Source organism: Argentina silus (assembly GCF_951799395.1).
Source record: "Argentina silus genome assembly, chromosome: 1".
In the NCBI taxonomy this organism is placed as follows: Eukaryota; Metazoa; Chordata; class Actinopteri; order Argentiniformes; family Argentinidae; genus Argentina; species Argentina silus.
In genome coordinates, this window is record NC_139655.1 from 16,255,351 (window position 1) to 16,274,649 (window position 19,299).

At 40.8% G+C, this 19,299-nt stretch overlaps 1 protein-coding gene across 2 annotated transcripts; it reads right to left on the reverse strand.

Moving 5' to 3' along the window:
- Positions 1 to 1,729: 1,729 nt before the first annotated feature.
- On the reverse strand, positions 1,730 to 15,783 carry LOC310810961 (segment polarity protein dishevelled homolog DVL-3-like). Of its 2 annotated transcripts, none has more exons than XM_083678907.1 (15): positions 15,274 to 15,783; positions 14,545 to 14,614; positions 13,397 to 13,518; positions 12,998 to 13,110; positions 9,530 to 9,665; positions 9,180 to 9,270; positions 8,685 to 8,754; positions 7,877 to 8,016; positions 7,605 to 7,681; positions 5,077 to 5,144; positions 4,796 to 4,945; positions 3,922 to 4,053; positions 3,666 to 3,833; positions 3,121 to 3,342; positions 1,730 to 2,979 (listed from the first exon to the last, which is right to left on the reverse strand). In XM_083678907.1, exons 1-15 carry the CDS (start codon positions 15,432 to 15,434, stop codon positions 2,621 to 2,623), a joined length of 2,079 nt encoding a protein of 692 aa, XP_083535033.1. In that variant the 5' UTR covers positions 15,435 to 15,783; the 3' UTR covers positions 1,730 to 2,620. The 2 variants fall into 2 exon arrangements, with proteins under 2 accessions (XP_083535033.1, XP_083535032.1); XM_083678906.1 differs by having other exon boundaries at positions 13,379 to 13,518.
- Between the last annotated feature and the right edge of the window lie 3,516 nt (positions 15,784 to 19,299).

Consider the following 19,299-nt stretch of genomic DNA (forward strand, 5'->3'; position numbering starts at 1 on the left):
ACCTCACCCGAGCGAGAACGGCGTGCAAAACGAGCGTACCTATTTGGCTTCCCCCTCTTCCTCAGAGAGTCAGTCATCTGACCAACGTCATTTACGCACGACCGTCACGTCACGGTAAAAAAGGAAAAAGTCGCGGTGGAACGGCGAACGTTCCAGCCGCACCCTACAAGATAAGTATACTGGGCCGGCGGCAGAACGTACTTGTGAGGGGGCATTGGGTTTTCGCTGGCAAATTCTATAATTGTGCATAGGCTCTATAACGTGTATCCAACCGATTACCACAAGTTTCAGTCCCTCTGAGCTTAGACAACACAACAGTGCCCTGCGTAAGTAATAGGACAGTGAAGCATTGTGTTCTTATTTTGGCTCTATACTACAAAATGACTTGAAATCAAACAATAACTGTAAGGTTATGTTAGAGATTATCAGCTTTTATTTGATGGCATTGGTGTACATACTGATTACACCATTTATAAAATATATATATATATACATAGTCCCCCTATTTCAGGGCACCAAAACTAATGGGACAATTGGCAGGGGTTTCTGGTTAGTCAGGTGTGTTCCGACATAATTTGTGCAGGCATATTAGAGCTGTCAATGTCTAGTACTGATTCTAGACTTTGTGTTTGTCTTTGGAGTCTGCTATTGATGTCTGTCAATATGAGGACCAAAGAGGTGTCAACGAACCTAGCAGAAACATAGCCAAAACCTTAGGCTTCCCAAAATCAACAGTTATTCAACATCATAAAAAGAAGAAGAAAAAAAGCACTGGAAATCACAAATGGGGGCACTGGCTAACTTGTCTTAATTGATGATGTAATTGCTGACAGCAGCAGCAGAATGTATTCTGAAGAGAAACATCTTGTCTGCTCGAGTACAAGCAAATGCCTCCAAATGCATTGGATGGCGCTTCATCATACAATAAGACACCAACCCAAACATACTGCCATAGCAACTAGAGGTTTTCAGGGCCAAAAAGTGGAAAGTTATTGACTGGCCAAGTCAATCTTAAGATTTAAATCCAATTTAACATGCATTTAATTTCCTGATAAGATTTTGGGCAAAAACACCTAAAAACAAACAACTGAAGATGGCTGCAGTACAGGCCTGGCAGAGCATTACCAGAGAAGATACCCAGCATCTGGTGGGGTCAATGGGTCGCAGACATTAGGCAGTTATTGCATGCAAAAGATTGTCGACCAAATACTAAGCATAAGTGCTTAATATGGACATTATATTAACCTGTCTTATTACTTTTGGTACCCTAAAATAGGGGAACTATGTATAAAAAGGGTTGTAATTTCTGAATGGTGAAACCAATATGTGTTAAAATACCCTTAAATAAAAGATGGCAATCTATACTTTAACCTCATAGTAATTGCTTGATTTCAAATCCAAATGTTTGGAGTACAGAGCCAAAATACTTTACTGTCCCATTACTTACAGTGCTCTGCGTATATGATCTTTGATATTCCAATATAGAGGTTTTTTTATTGTGGGCAAGCAGCTGCAGTACGGTATTTTGCACGTAATGATGGATCGATAAAACAGTTTTGAGTTAGGGTCTAATATTCCACGTTCCCGTATCATTCTTTCCCCCTAAAAGTGTCCTTATTTACCAGTAGTGGTAACACAGTTTATTAGCAATGCAGTGGGTCAGCCAGATCTGTTTCTGTCTCTCTGCAAATGTGCACAGAGACACAAAAAAAACACAACCAAGTTTAAGTCATAAAACTATATTTATAAATAAAAAGACATTTTTCTCAATAAAATAGTATTGTGAAATAGTTGGTAAGAAAATGTTTTTCCACTATACATCATCGCCACAAGACAGAGACCAAAGATCAATGGTTAACAGATTACAATGTACTTAAAAATGAGGCTTTAAACTGGATGCTCATGTTAAATGTTGAAAAATGTAACTACCGGTATCTGCGACCAGCTATGATAAAACAAGAAAGAGAACAGAAAAGGGCCTCAATTCACTTTTCAAATATTTTTTTTTTTGTACTTTTCCATAAGTCAAACAAACATATAAAAAACTCTGTCAGGTTTGAAAGTTAGTATTCATTGTCACTGATTTCTATTACTTAGTTTTTGAAAAATGATCTGTTGTTAGAGGTCATTGAGGGGAGTGAAAAAGAGGATGGAAAGAGGTTTCATTTTCTAACTTCCCTCCCCTGGTCTATCTCTGGTGGACTGGGGTCGGGTCGACAGAGGACATTCAAATAAGGTGAGAGAGGAAAGAGAACAGAACAAATCAAAATAAATCTCGAAAGCGCTGAGTCATCCCCTGCTGTTCCCCCCTGCCTCCCTCCCTGTCCCAACATAAACTCTTCTCATAGGGAAGGAACTGAGAAAGGTGCTTTGGTTCCATCTGGAGGGTTTCTTCACTGAAGAAAGTATAGCGATTACCCTTAGGAGCAGAAGAACCAGAAAGAACATTTCTTATAGGGTTAGGCTTAAGTCTATTTAAATTCTGGTAAACCAAAAGTAAATTGAATTGACCCCAACCATGATTTCTATAAATGTCCTCTTCCGGCCCCTCTATCTCTCTCAGCACTAAACTAAAAATACCAATCAGCCATTTTGTTATGGGCCCATGACTTGACTTGCATCACATGACGTCCACAAAGAACTCGCCAGGGTTTCCCACAGCCATGCGCAGAGACTGGCGGGAGGCAGTAAGCTCAGGGGGTACAGAGGCCAGCTCCCTGCCTGGAGGGGCCCCTGGGGCAGCAGTGGGCAGGTGTGGGGGCAGACCAGGGGGGCTGTAGACAAGGCTGGGACCATAAGAGAGTGAATGCGATTGGGTGCTGCGGTGGCTGAGCGAGCTACGGACACTGCGCTCGCTGGCAGGCACCATCGAACGCTCGCTGGGGGCCCGATGGCTCCTGAGCTCTGATTCACTCCCGCTGCCACCTGACTTGGCGCCTCCACGGCCCTCATTCTTACTGCAGTTTGAGCCACTGCTCCCTGCAGACAGGGGACACAAAGAGAGGAGATGTGTTAATGTACACGTCAGCAAGCATTCAACGCAAGTATGTCCAAACATTGTCTTTTAGACATTACTTTTTTTTGTAAATAACACATTCTATGGAACCTGGCCTTTCTCACCTTCGCTGTGCTGGCTGCCGGCACTGCCTGCCCCGACACCTGGGTAGCCCTGGGGAAGGTCGTGTGAGGGCTGGGGATTGTAGGGGTGGGGAATGGGGAACTGGTAGGGCAGAGCCAAGGGCCAAGGAGCCGCCCCGGGGTGGGGCAGAGGGGGCAGGGTGTCCTGGTCAGAAGCCCCTCCGCTGGAGCCATCATGGTCGTGCAGAGAGAGGTGAGTCATGTCTGAGAAAGGTGGGTAGAAAGAGAAGGTGGGATGACATTGAAAGGCTATTGTTCTGTTTTATTTTGTTGCATCTTCTACAGCAGTCACAGCTAGGATATAGGGAGTGTTTTGTGACTGGGCCTAACTTCCTCCACTGTCAAAATCAAAATGCTTCACTGTCCCAGATCAGAAGGTAGGTGTAAAGCTAAGCAATATAATGATGGATCCACCTTGGCTTCCAATGGACTTAGGGTAGGTTACACCCATCCAGATCCTTCAGTTCTGCAAACACCTAATGGGTTGTGGATTATTTTCAGACTGTAACAAATAGAAAGTCACTCACTGCCACAGAGGTCTCCGAAGATATAGTAGCACTGCTCAGAGAAGGTGATCTTGTTGACAGTGTGGCGGATGTAGCCGGCCTTCAGCAGGTTACTGGCGTACTTCCTCGCCTCCCTCCGGTCCGAAAAGCCCTCCACGTGATGGAAGAGCCAGTCCACCACATCCGACCCTGAGGATTCACCACACACACACACACCTGAACAATATGCACAAAAAGGACAGCTGAACAAAATCAGAGAGAATGTGAGTGAGCATACCGATGAAAGCGTTGGCAATGGTGATTTTCAACCACATCCTGTCTCGCACCTCAAGCCCAGACTCTGGAGATGCCATGGCCTTGGCAACTGTTGCCATGTCGCTGTGGATGGACAGGTGGAAATCATCAAAACCTGTGAAGAGAAAGTTGGATTGAATTTTAGTGGGTCGCATATATAACGTCAGGGGAATTTCTTGATCACCTCACCTGAGACATCATTCAACTGTAATTCAGTGTATATACTCAAGGCCTCACTGCAGGCATCTCCACAATCTCAGTAGAAATTTGATTGCACTAGCCAATACGGTACGATGTGAAGAGGACAAGCCCCTCTTCACATCGAGGGAGCTGAGGTGGAGAGTCAGTAGCTTCAAGTTCCTTGGCGTACACATCACTGACAAACTGAAATGGTCCATATACATTGACTCAGTAATCAAGAAGGCGCACCAGCGTCTCTTCCTCAGGCAACTCACACTGTAGAACAGGACACTAGCCAAAAAATGTTATAAAACATGGAGCATTTTCAGGTAGACATCAACCTATCTTAGCTACCTTAAAAGGAATAGCCTTCGCTTTGGTTAAGATATTGTGCATGATTATTGTTAAACAAATGACTTGAGAAGGTGTTCTAACAATCTTTAGCTGGTGGGGGAGCTATCGCTTAAAAGGGAAGTCAAGAAATGATCGAAGCCCTACGTATAAAAGGCATTGGTTTATAGTAGTCTTGACAGGGCATTGACAATGTGGAAGTCAGGTTTTTCCATGTGTGACAGTTTTAACAGGACACAGGTTCACAATCCGGGACAATTTAAACAGAACACCATGCACAGATTTATAAAGCAAGCCAGTTTTGGCATTTCACAGGTGTCACTCACGTTCAGTCTCAGGGATGGAGCTGCTGATAGAGGAGCTGGTAGATGTGACAGTGCTCATTGAGGGGCTCATGCCATATGCAGGGTACACTCCTGTCATTGCAGCAGTGTGGGAGACCCACGCAGCAGGGTCAATGGGCCGTATCGGCTCACCTGGTAAAAAACAGGGGCATAAGAAAATAAAAAAAAACTGGTTTCACAAAGACATTGCCCGACAATCAAAGTGACATAAGTGCGTGAGCGTGTGTGTGTGTGTGTGTGTTAAGCAGCAGGTGAAGACTCACTTCTGGGCAAAGCGAAGCAGCTCCGAGGGTTGGGGTCCCAGCACTTAGCCACTGTCAGAGTAATCGGCCTGCTCATGAGCACAGTTTAAACACACAGTTAACACTGAGCTGTCAAGAGATAGAACACACTTTTAAACTAGACTAGACTAACTGAAATTGCATTTCTCAGACATGGTTTAAAATAGCCTCAATCTCCCGTACTCTAGATTTGAAAAGTCTGATTTAAGAAGTCTGAAAAGTCTGAAGGAAGATTAGAGCTAATCTAGATACCAGTGAATGCTTTTAATTAGACTCAGATTAGTGCACTTAGTCTATGGCAATGTTGGGAAATTACCATTTTAAACATGAAGTCTAGTCCAGGACAAGGAGGCTCTGCTTTTTCATTTGTGTTGAATTCATGCAAATTGTAGTTAAGGTTCTTTTACTTGGCTTCTGTTGCAGAATCATGCAGATTCTCAATAATGGAGTGTTTCTACACAATGAGCTTCAAGGTTTTTTTTTCTTCTTAAAATTCATAATTTCGAAAGTTTTATTTTAATCTCCCTCCATTGTTCAGCCTATTCCTGACTTAATTCAAGTTCTGCCTGTGAAACCGCCCCAGTGTCATGTGACAGGTAGTTCCAGTGCTCTCCATGGCAAACAATTGCCATTTGTGTTCCATCCCATGTTTTTTAACCTCACACAGATCATCTGATTAATCCTTACTTACAGTGCCCTGCATAAATAATGGGACAGTGAAGCATTTTTTATTCTTTTGGCTCTTTCCACCAAAGGTTTGGATTTGAAATCAAACAATTACTATGAGGTTAAAGTACAGATTCTCATATTTTATAACACTTTATACCCCTTATTTCACCTCATCTGTGAAACATGGTGGAGGGGGTGTTATGTAATTTCAGGGCACCAAAAGTAATGGGACAATTGGGTTGACAGGGTTTCTGGTTAGTCCGGTGTGTTCCATCACATCATGTGTGCAGGCATAAGAGAGCTGTCAATATCAAGTATTGATTCTAGACTTCCCATTTGCCTTTGGAGTCTGCTATTGATGTCCATCAACATCAGGACCAAAGGGGTGTTAATGAAAGTCAAGGAAGCCATTATTAGGCAGAAAAATCAGAAACATAGCCAAAACCTTAAGCTTGCAAAAATCAACAGTTTGTTACATTTAAATCCAATTGAATATGCATTTAATTTCCTGATAAGATATTTGGCAAAAAGAACAAACAAACAAACAAACAAAAACAACTGAAGATGACTGACGTACTGGCCTGGCAGAGCATCAGCATGTACTAAAATACCCTTAAATAAAAGCTGACAATCTATACTTTAACCTCATATTAATTATTTGATTTCAAATCCAATCTTTTGGAGTATGGAGCCAAAATAAGACTAAATGCTTCCATTACTGACACAGGCCACTGTATTTTAGTCAGGGACCCATAGTCCTGAACTAAGTAATCGGAAGCTGTTTCAGAAATGCATTTATTTTACTCTGGAAATTCATTTAAATTGCATTAGGCTTAATCCTAACTTAAATTAAACTCTGTCTGGGAAACCGCAACCTAAAGTGCCAAATTTACTGGGCTTCAGTTCAGTTGCATCTGTTGCTTTTCCAGAGTAGGACATAATATATAAGATACAATAAAATACACAAATAGAGGATTTAAAAACCAACATTCTTTCTCTAAGTTTTAAAACTGTTGTAGTACTGTGAGTGTGTCTGTGGATGTGTGAAAAGATGCACGTGTGTGTGTGTGTGTGTGTGTGTGTGTGTGTGTGTGTGTGTGTTAGAGATACCAGAATTTTTTACTTTGATACCGGTTCAGTATCACGATACACCGATGCGACACCACAGCAGAAGAAAAAAAGCCTTGCAAGTTCAACAAACTGATTAATATCTTACAATAGCCTTCATTATATTTATATTATTTGTATATTTAGTTTAGTTGTCCACTACATACAAACCAAAGGAAATACATCAGACTAGGTAAAAAAAGGATTAACTAATTGAGTATTGTATGTGTCTTTTTAAATCTGAAATTGTTTGTATTTGGCTTTCACTCGCCTCTGGGGTGTCACTGAAAAAGGAAAACAAACAAGGTTGGATGTGCATTCAACTAGTCTCTCATTCAACTTTGAGAAATCAGCAACATGTGAAAAATATCCCTCTGTGAAATCCATACAGATCAACACAACTTGTCCTTGGTCAACTTGGACCTCACATCTTGCAAGCTAGTAGCAAAGATGCATCTTCTCCAATCAGCCAATTTCATGCATAGAAACGTTCTCTTAGATAGAAATATGCAGCGCACTGTTCACAAATGCGGCCGTGGAAGCACGACTTTTGATACAATGTTACACTGTTCACAAATGCGGCTGGCAGAGGGGCTGTTGATACAAATGTGTCTTAGCACATTCGGTACTACAAAAAGTGGACGCACAGCTGTATTGGACCGAAAGCTATTTTTTTGGTACTATTGTGGTATCAGTTCTCCCGTGCAACACTATTGCATCTGTGTGACACTCACCCTGGCTTGTGTACTATGTCCCTCAGCACTCGGACTGCGTCATCATTGTTCATGTTCTCAAAGTTGATGTCGTTCACCTGCAAGAGCAAATAAAACCACATTACACAGCTACTTACTGTCTCAATCACTTGATCATCTATTGCCTTGAATACATTCAAGGCTTTGTCAATTAACTTAATATGGCACACACACAAGATACACACATAGAGTTGTTCCCTGTCCAAGCACCTCACCTTCAGCTGCATTTCCCTCTCTAACACACAAACACACACCTGCAGCAGCATGTCTCCTGGCTCAATACGCCCATCTGCAGCCACAGCCCCTCCCTTCATGATAGAGCCGATGTAGATGCCCCCATCTCCCCTCTCATTACTCTGGCCCACAATGCTGATTCCCAGGAAGTTATACTTCTCTGTAGTGTAAGAGGGAGAGAGAGAGACTAAGTGAGAAGTGAAAGAATGGGTGAGAGATTTATATTTTTATATTTCCTACTTCACCACATGTGTAGTTAACTTATTTTTCATAAAGGTATTTAGATCAAATTAATGGAGAGGTATACACAAAGTTCTGTAAGCACTGTGGTTACTCTACTTATTTGCATTTACTTCCAGGTAAATGACCTGGGATTTTGTGGTAATCTTGAGCAGAGGTGGGGCCACGGGGCACAAAAGTGTTTTTTCCTCCAACGTATACTTATTCTGCAATCAAAATTCTAATTGCTAGACATACATTTAGGAAGCTTTTCTTTGAAATCTTAGGTCCAGAAACATCAACAACTGCAAATTATATAATGTTTTTAACTTCCAAGAATAATTTTAGGCCTATTTGTGTTTGAATATGAATTGCCGACTGTCTATCATTATTTGTAATTCAGAAGTCATCAAAAAAATAGCTGGAGCCCAATAGGTCAGACCCGCATTAGGACAGGCTATGCATCAAAAGCCAAAAATACATTTAATTTGGGTGATAGAAACAATCAAAGTTTGAAGGAAACTAAGACTAAAGCAAAAAGAGATGGGCATAAAACAAAAAAAGACACAGACAAAAGTAGTGTAGCATAGACAAGACAAGCATACTCACCCATATTCAGAGTGACTGTAATGATGTTCAGTGACATGGTGGAGTCTGTGATGCTGCTGAACGATGATGACTAGGAAGAGGAGAGGGTGTGTGGTGGGGGGGGGGGTAAAAGGATGATTATATAAATGCACTTGTGCGTGCAGTACTGCAAAGTAAGAATATTTCGAACACAAATGCCTTTTTAGCTGAATCTTACTGCGTTTTTGATAATGCACTGAAGCTGATTAATTAACAGATAAAACATCAAATGTTATTTTTTTTATATTAAAAGGTGCCATATCAAACTAACAATTGTTTTCTTCCCTTCCTCTAGCACTGTGATTGCTTGGCCACTTATTCTTATAAAAAGTCTTACTTGTGATGACTGAAGTATAGTTGATTTATTTACTTTAGACAAATGTACTTATTGTAAGTCGCTCTGGATAAGAGCATCTGCAAAATGACTAAAATGTAAATCTAAGACATAAAGCCCTAATGTGAATGTGACCGTCTCACCCTCTCCATGTTGGACGTTTTGGGTTTCCGTCGACGGCGACGGTGTCGCCTCATCAGGCGAGAGGAACTCTGCTCAGTGGAGCTGCTGAACCTGATGGAAAGGTTGGAGAGAGTTAAACTTCTGACACATATTCTGACCAGGGGGCCATCAACAAGCTCAATATGAACAACATTCCTTCAACAATACTTTCAAGCCATATACCCCCCACATACAGTATCCACACACAAATACACACAAAAGCTTCAAGTAGAAAAGATGTAAGTGAATATTTTCCCTGGTTATGGACATGTTGGAGCCAAAACGTTAACGCTGGGCTAGTGTTGCATAATGGTTGGGTGGAGGTTCTCACCGGCTGGTGGCGTCATCATCTTCAGAATCGAAGCAGCTGGTAGACTCCAGCTCACTGCTCATAAAGGAGGAGCAGCTGTCATAGGCACCCAGCTCTGCCCCTCGACCCACCCTTGAGTAACCGTTCGTCCTCCCACCTACAGGGGGCAACACAGCACTGAGCTACCGCTAGCGGAAAGGCTCACAGTAGGCTACACGGAAAAGGGCTCTAGTCGATCTTATAATAACTTGCAAAACCAGTTTCAGCAGTAGTTCCCCGAAAATATATATTGAGGTCAATTAGGATACTGATTTTATAAATTGGAACAAACTGAACTTTTTCCCTTGCTCAACACATATAACACAACCAAAAAAAGATTTCAAAACTTCTTCCAACTTTCACACTTCCTCCGACTTCGCAGAGAAGCTCATCCATGCCTTTGTCTCCTCAAGTCTGGATGACAGTATCACACAAATGTATCCCCAGTAAGAACCTGCAGAAACTCCAATAAATACAGAACAGCGCTGCCCAGAGTGTGCGGAAATATGAACATATCACCCCTGTTTTTAAGTCCCTGCATTGGCTCAATCAGCTACAGAAATTATGTCTGTGTGTCCATCTAATACAACTTCTAACTAAGCTGTGGTCAATGGGTGACCACACCTTCTGCAATGCTGCCCCTCGCCTCTGGGATGAGCTTTCCGGAGGACCTCAAAAACAGCAGACACTCTTCCCCTTCAAAATAGAACTAAAAACTCATCTCTTCAGACAGGCCTACTTCGTTGTTAATGTTTTTTTTTTTTTTAATGCACTCAGTGCTTTACAAATATTATATTATTATAATATATTATTAACTAACTATAATATATATATATATATATATATATATATATATATATATATATTATAGTTATATATATATATATATATATATATATATATTATAGTTAGTTAATAATATATTATAATAATATAATATTTGTAAAGCACTGAGTGCATTAAAAAAAAAAAAAAAAAAAAAAAAACATTAACAACAATATATATATATTATAGTTAGTTAATAATATATTATAATAATATATTATACTATAATATATATATATATATATATATATTATAGTTATATATATATATATATATATATATATATATATATATATATATATATATATATATATATATATATATATATATATATATATATTATAGTTAGTTAATAATATATTATAATAATATAATATATATATATACTGTACTAAAAACTCTCTCTGAGGCTGTGCTTGTTGCGCAAACAGACATGTATTTTCTTGCAAGTTTCGCCATCAAAGGAAAGCGACCCTGGTTGTCGCGCCACCATGCCAGGGGATCATCAGTGGAGTCGAGCGGCTCTTCTGGTCGATAGGTGTAATTTCAGTGACAGCACGCGCTCTCATCGGTAGAGGGGCAGTGCCTTCAGTTCCTAGCTCCTCCCCTCCCCCGCATCTAGCGCGATAGCTAGCGGGAGCTTCAAAGGGATAGCACATTTCGTGAGGGAGAGAGCATGCGCAACTATCTCTCCCTCAAAATACGAAACAGTTTGATATATATTGTCGTCACGAAACATTTGTTAATAATTATTTTTGCACTCATGCTATTAGGTAAAGTATACCTAAATGAAAATAATAACCCATCCACATTTTAACCCTAAAGTCAATGTATTTCAACGGTTATGACGGTCTCTTTTTTTTTTTTTTTTTCACGGCCTTCCTCGTGTAATCGCCAATAACGGCGTGACGGTCACATCCCTAACAACACTTTTTATAGGCTACATAGACCCCCTATTTCAGGACACTAAAAGCAATGTGACAATTGGCTTAACAGGTCTTTCTGGTAAGTCAGGTGTGTTCTATCACGTCATTTGTGCAGGCATTAGAGAGCTGTCAATGTCTAGTATTGATTCTAGGTTTTGCTTTGCCTTTGGAGTCTGCTGTTGGTGTCTGTGAACATGAAGACAAAACAGATGTCAATGAACGTTAAGAAGGCCATTATTAGGCTGAAAAATCTGGGGGAAAAACCTTAGGCTTGCCGAAATCAACAGTTTGGAACATCATTAAATAAGTACCTAAAAAGCCTGAATAGGTCTGGAAAAAAAGGTCTTGTGTACAGGTAAGACTAATAGTCATTTACCAGGGTGATTGCAAGAGGAAGGTATGGAGAAAAAAAAGGATCTGCCCAAGATTAACATTATAACACCTCATCTGTGAAACGTGTTATGAGGTGTCATGTTTTGAGCATGTGTAGCTACCACTAGAACTGGCTAACTTCGTCCTAATTGATGATGTAACTACAGCAGTAGAATGTATTCTGAAGTGTACAAAAACATTTTGTCTGCTCGAGTACAAGCAAATGCTCGAAGTTCATTGGATGACGCTTCATTATACACTAAGACAATGACCTAAAACATACTGTCATAGCAAATAGAGAATTTTAACTTACTTTGTAAAGTAAATACAATTGAACATGCATTTAATTTCCTGATAAGATTTAATTTTAACAACAACTGATGATGGCTGCTGTACAGACCTGGCAGAGCATCACCAGAGAAGATACCCAGCGTCTGGTGGGGTCAGTCGCAGACTTCAGGCAGTTATTGCATGCAAAGGATTGGTGACCAAATACGTGAGTGCTTAATTTGGGAATTATATAAATCTGTCCCATTACTTTTGGTGCCCTGAAATTGGGGTACTATGTATTTTTCACTAAATGGTAAAACCAATATGTACACAAATACCATCAAATAAAAGCTGAGAATCTATACTTTAACCTCATAGTAATTGTTTATTTTTAAATCCCAACTTTTAGAGTAGAGGGCCAACAGAATAAAATAAATGCTTCACTGTCCCATTATTTAAGCAGGGCACTGTATCCATCTATCCATTCAAGTTTGCCGTCAGATACTTTCATCCAGACATTGCACTCAATGCTATTTTTAGTGGAACTGCTGCTGGAACAGCTGGTTTTGCAAGGTATTATGGGATCAGTACAGAAATAAGTTGATACATTACTACCAAAATGATTACCATAGACTGTATAAAAACAAACTCAGTCATTCAGTCTTGACTTCCAGTAGGAAAAACATTGCCATCTCCCCATTTAAACCCCTTCAAAATTGCCTGTCACACACTGCTGCTAGTACATGCATTTCATGATTATTTTTCTTATTCTTTTGATAATAGTTGTTTTGTACATTTAAGCATATATCAATAGGACATTTATTACTGAGATATTACATTTCTGGGATATCTACATTCTAGTAAGAGACAAGAACCATCTTGTGCGGCCAGTTGACTGAATAAAAAATCTAAAAAGTGAATTGTAGTTTGTAGAAAATGCTTCTCCAGTCAAGAGGGAGAGTGAGAGCAAGAGGGTAAAAAATGATAGATAAATTAAAAGATAAAGAGAGAGAAGAGGAGCTGCTGAGTTATCTGACAGTAAGGAAACCTCTCTGACCGTGCTCATGAGTTTGTTTCCTACGTGGTCTTTCCCTCTCTCTCCTCTGAGACACCATTGAGCCTGTCTCTGTCTCGTTGTCCAACGAATCCCTCCCACCTGCGGCTTTCCCACTGCATGACAGAGGGTGGGGGGAGACATGGAGAAATAGGAGGGAGGAAGTGGCGTCACAGGGGTAATTCTGTTTCCATTTAACTTGTATTGTTGTGTTTTTCGTTTTCAAGGTTTTATAGCAGATACAAAAGGTACAGAGAGGCTAATTTATCAAGACATGCAGACACACAGTCAAACATTCCAACACTTATATGACCACACACATACTCTCACACACACAGTCATACAGCTAAACACTCAAACAAACACACGCATGCAAACACAAACAGCTGTGAGGGTACTGACTGGTAGGATGGAGGCCTGGAATCTCCAATGCCTCCAGTCCTCTCCAGGGGTGGCTGTGGCGGCTCCGACAAACATTCCGCCACCGAGCCACCATCTGAGTGAGCGCCGTCCCCTGACACCAGCTGGGGACAGACAAGACAAACCGTGAGACCATTAGAATAACACACTATCAATCATATGTTATTTGACAGACAGATACACTGGTACCAAACACATTGTACTGATGGAAAGTGTAAATACCTCTAGCCTGATCAGATAAGGCACAGAGACAGACAGAAAGAAACTGGACTTTAGGACTGTGCCAACAAATGTCCAGACAGACAAACATTTAGTAACATCATATTACACACAGAAGGGCAATCACATGAGATCCAATAAGAAACAAATATACTGGTAGATAGATGGGGGACTATGACATGCAAAACGTAATAATACTGAACTCAGTCAACCAATTATATCCCATTTCATCATGAGCACTCTTTTTCTCCTTCTAGCTCTTTCTTTCTTTCCCCTCTCTGTGATTCAATCTTCTTGTTAGTTGAAGTGAGGCTCTTTGTTTAGGAGTGTTGTCCACAATCCTGTAATTTCTGTTTCTCTTAATGCAATCTCAATGGAGAAAGAGAGGAAAGGAGGCTGTGCAGGGAACCAGATGTCTCAGTCATTGAGAGAGGGGATTATTGCTTTAGTGTGTGTGTGTGTGTGTGTGTGTGTGTGTGTGTGTGTGTGTGTCAGACAAATTAGGTTTAAGGAGCCATAAATAGCCTAACTATTACTAGTATATTGTATTCTCAGAGCACTAGAGAGATGTCAATCTAGATGTTTTTAAGAGAATGTCTGGGTTTTTTTAGTTATGCAGGCAGCCCTCTCACTCAACTTGAATGTATAGTGGGAGCTAATGAAGCACAAAAACATACTTTTAGCAATTCCAAACATACTAGTGTTGTGACTGTCTTCTGGAGACTGTGCATGGGCCCTTTTAATACTATTGGGTCAGACCGTCATGGTCACAAAGAAACTATACATTGTGCTTAAGAGTGGTGCCATGTGGATGTGTGTATATCCAAACTCTATTGAATTGTATAATAGTCCAATAAGTAGGTACATGAGCTTGTGTGAGTAGAACTCTGTGTTTGTGTGTTTATACTTACCCAAGACACCACACGGCCATTGAAGCAGGGCAGCTTGGCATTATCATCAGATATTTCTTCCTTCACCACCCTGAGAGGGAGGGGGAAAGAATTTACTCAATTATTATACAAATGCCTATAGGAAAGGCAAAAACACTAAGTATTACTCAACTACAGAAAAAACAGCATTGCAAAGAAGCATTGCTTTGGGGCAAGTTCACCAAGAAAGGCCATTCTTGCCATTCTACTGATGGTCAAAACATTGGAGCCTGGATTCTAAATACATTAAATAAGGGTGTGTCCCCCACTGAAATACACTGGACACTCTCAAAAAGTTAACACATTTTCATAAATGTATTATAAATACAAAGCTGAGAAGACCCACTTTGCTGTGGCACACCTAGAACTTCTTAAACAAGTTACACAGTAAGTTTTAGAGTATATCTGAGTGCAAAAATAATAGTTCACGCCATTTCATTATGACTACTTTGTAGGGTCTCTCTCAGTTGAATAGCCAATCAATAATGGATTCATTCAGACAGTATACAATGGCTACCACCATTCTTCCCTATCATAATTGACAGGTTAGCCATTTACACACCAACAAGGCAAGGGTTGTGCCGACACATACATTTTCGTAGCTAGCTAGCTAGCTAGCTAATTGACCACAACAACAACAGGACAGGAGCCCAAATGAATGGCCAACTTAACTTACTACCTAGCATCGACTGAGGAGACTAGTATGCTTACCCAAAATCATCATCCATAGATTTGAAGAAGAACTTGTAGTTGGGTTTCTTTAGAACATTTTTGAAGTCTGCAAGAGTGACCCTGTCCGCAGGCACAGCCAACTTAACCAGGTAGGGTGTTTCCTGGTCGTCGAGATGATAGATAATTTTGGTCTCCCCCATCGTGAGCTGCTGCTGGGGTGAGGCAGGAAAGGTAGATAGATAGCTACACTACATCAAGCCGCGGGCCTGGTAGAGACTCCCTCTTGGGCCCCGGCTCCCCGTGGTGCTGCTGCGATTCCCCTGGCTCTTGCTAGCTGACGTTAGCTAGCCAGCTAGCTTGTTGTTCTCTTGATTTTTTCTGGACAACAGCTAGCTTCTTCTGCTTGCTATTAGTCACTCTGTTCCACGGAGGGTCAAACCATCCGACGACCTGATAGGTCCCCTTACTGTTTTTCAATTCAAAGTTAAGCGTCCCCGACGTACTCTTTGAAATCTTACGAATTTAACCACTCGGTTTTTAGCTTGCAGTGCTCTGTCAGGAAAAATGCAGTCTTCAAAACAGTAACGAAGAACAGAAAGTGCTCCCTCTATTGAAGAGGAGGGGAGGAGGCGCTTTGTTTCATACTATCAATGTTCATACCTGTCCAGAAATAACCCCAACTGTGAGAATAAACTATTATTATGGGTAAATATCGTATTCGTAATTGCAAATGGAAATGTATTAAACCCCCTTCACTTTTTGTTTTATGATTTCACAAATTATTGACTTCTTCACCAAGTCCTCAAAATTGTATTGATGAAAAAAGTGTATAAAAAATGTAAGCAAACATACACATATATCTGTATAAGCACCTAATATAATGTAACCTTAAAATGCTCATTATGTATCTATTTTTCTTGTTGTTATTGAAAATATCTGTATGTTTTCAATGTGATCTCCTTGTTTCTTTGTTTGCTTTTTGTTTGTTGTATAATGCTGTTGTGCATTAATGCACAAACAAAATAAAAATAATATATATATTATATATATAATATAATATATATATATAACTGTCTATACAATGCTGAGAAAAGCATGTGAACCCCTACACAATTTTCACATTTTGTTACATTGGACGTTCAAAATCTGTCAATGTTAGTGTTTCCAACTAATACAAAAAGGTAGATGTGTGAATAAGTATATAAGTCAGGATTTGTTGAATGCTCCTTTGTAAGCAATTACAGCTTATTTACCAACATTGCACACCAGACTAGGCAATATTCACCCATTAATCTTGGTGAATTGCCCAAGCTCTATCAAGTTGGTTGGGGATTGTTGATGGTCAGTAATCTTCAAGTCTCCACAGATACTCACAGTCATTCTCTAGTTAATCCATTCCAGTGTAGCTTTGGACTTGTGCTTGTGTATTTTCCCAGCTGAAGGGTGACTTTCTAACCTAATGGTAAGGTTTCTTTCTGGGGTTAGCAGGTTCACCTCTTAGACTTTGTCTATGCTTTGCTTTATCCATTTCCTCTTGATCCTGAACTCCTCAGTCCCTGCTGATAACAAGCATCCCATGATGCTGATTAGGTGATGCACTGTTAGATTTGCATCTGAATTTAAGCTTTGCATTTAGACTAAATAGTTTATGTTTTTTAGCAAAACTTAAACAATATCTCTATAAACTCATTGCAGGAACGGGTATGTCTTTCTTTTTCAGTAATGGTTTTAATCCCCCTTCTCTATAAAAGTCTCCCTCCTGCTCCCACGCATAGACGCTCCCTCCTGCTCCCAAGCACATTATCACAGAGGAATACTTCCTGTGTTGTACAATATTCAGGTTATGATGTAAGGCAGTTTATGAAATAGAGACCCTAGATTACTATCATCATTCAATGAACAAGACAAAACTGTACAAACGTAATAATCATGAGAGATTTATTCAATTCAGGTCTCCTATCAGACAAAGTGCAACCTAGCAGGATTCACACTGCCAGTTGGTCTTATTCTTCTTGCACCATCGACAGTACTTTCTGCCTGCACTTGCCCTGAGGGAGGCATCAACAGTTGTGGGCACAGGGCCGCCTTCGGTGGTGTCTCCCATGGCACCTCCCGTGGTGCCTTCGCTGATTCCTCTTGTTCCTCTTGCTCTCCCACATTGCCTTTTTCGTTCTCTGCTCCAATAACGGCGAGCTGTGAACACAGCTGCTTTCTGAACTTCTTCTGGGTCATGGACTTCTTATTGGTACTTAAGGCCAGTTCCCTCTGTAGAAGGTAGCTGTTAACAACAGCGATATCCACAAAGTGGAAGAAGAAAGTCTTCTACAACTTCATGGTTTTCTGGGCTACACTATGATATTCAATCAGAGTATCAGACAGGACCGACTCAACCATATACATGTTGTAGTACTTGACTGGTTCTGGGACAGGTATAAATTCTGGATTCCAGGAACCGTCCTTGCTCTGTTTCCGTCGCTGCCCCTGCTCCCCTGTGTAGGCCTTATGGATGGTGGTGTATATGGTGATTGGTCGTGCGTCCCTCTCGTTGCTCGCAGAGGCATGCTGTTCTCTAGTATGGCTGAAAAGCTGTCTTGGTTTTCACTCACTGTTTCACATGCTCCAAACATTTTCTGGTACAGGTCATGGAAAAGAGTAGTGCTGGTGAAAAAGTTATCATCATAAACATGATACCCTGTGCCCAAGTAAGGCACCTTCAACAGGTCCATGACAGTGCCATAGCTCTCCCCTTTGACCGAACAAGACAGGCTCTTCCCTACAAATATACTGAAGTCGCATGTGTAGTCATTTTGTGAATCAGCTGAAACAGAGTTTAAACCCATACTTCTAGGGTTTGGATTTGATGTACTGTTTGGGGGCAGTGTGGGCCTTGGAATGCTCCATGCACTCATCAATGAAAAGGTTCTGAAAAGGGTGGTAGAAGGACTTGCATGCAACCGATATCTGGTCTTTGAGGGGTTTGATTCTGAAGAAGCGGTCATACTGATTAGTCCCCTTTTTCTTGTCGTTTTCCTCATCCTTTTCTGGGTCACTCATATGAAGAGAATAGGTGATGGCCTTAAACCCTGTCATACACATGACTGAACAGCAAAATGGGAGATCATACAGCCATACAACTGTTCTTACTCCAGTAGTCTGACAGAGTTTGAACATTCAGCAAACCCATGTAGATGACAATGCTGAGGTATCTGTACATATCTTCCATGGATACAGGTTTCCAAGGGCATACAGTTCCTGGTTCCTGTCCACTCTTGGTATTCTTGTTGGTGTTTGAGCAAATAATATTTACAACATATTCAGTAAAGAAGAGCTGGAAGAGCTCTAGAGGGGTGTAGTTATTTGAGGTGTCTGGTTTGAAAGGGAACAGGATAGGGCCTTGGTCTGGTTCATCCTCAGTCCTCCACCTCCTCTCTGGTCGGCTGATAGCAGGTGTGCCATCATGAGCTTTCCTTTTGGATTCGGGGCTGGGCATCCAGGGGGTAGAGGATTCAGCCCTGGGCTTTTTTCACAAACTCTGCTGTGTTGCTTTTGGGCTGGAGATGACTTTCTTTTCTTTGAGGTCCTTGTTTCTATGGCTTTTGTCTCCCTACCTGACTTTGAGAATTCTCCTCCCTCCCTCCAGTCTCTTTAACTTCTGACCCATTTGAAAGGGAGTTATCCATCTCTGTACATTTACATTTACATTTATGGCATTTAGCAGATGCCTTTATCCAAAGCGACTTACAACAAATACATTTGTTTAAGTAAGTGAATCATCTATCCATCAGTCATCATAAGATAAAGTAATCAATGCTCAGACCAGGGGCCATAGGCAGTCACAATATATTTTTTAATTGTATTAACAGGAGAGAAACTTGTAGTGGGGTTGAAGAGGTCTTTAGGAGGGAGTCTGTAGTCTCTGAAGGTTCATTCCGACCTCTAGAGCCCTCACTTTTCACTCTGAGAAAGTGAAAATAAAAGAGTGAGCTTTACATGACACAATGCATACCAAGTCTGACAGATACAGTGCTGTGAAAAAGTATGCGTGTGCTGGATTTGCATTAAACT

Bases quoted from the DNA above. Each gene is read 5' to 3' on its own strand.
- LOC310810961 (XM_083678906.1), bottom strand. From the start codon at position 15,434: ATGGGGGAGACCAAAATTATCTATCATCTCGACGACCAGGAAACACCC. The intron at 5,145-7,604 runs GTGAGTGTCACA...GCTCATGAGCAG, and splicing joins GACATAGTACACAAGCCAGG to GCCGATTACTCTGACAGTGG. The intron at 4,054-4,795 runs GTGAGTGACACC...TTCTCTTCACAG, and splicing joins CTCCATCCCTGAGACTGAAC to GTTTTGATGATTTCCACCTG.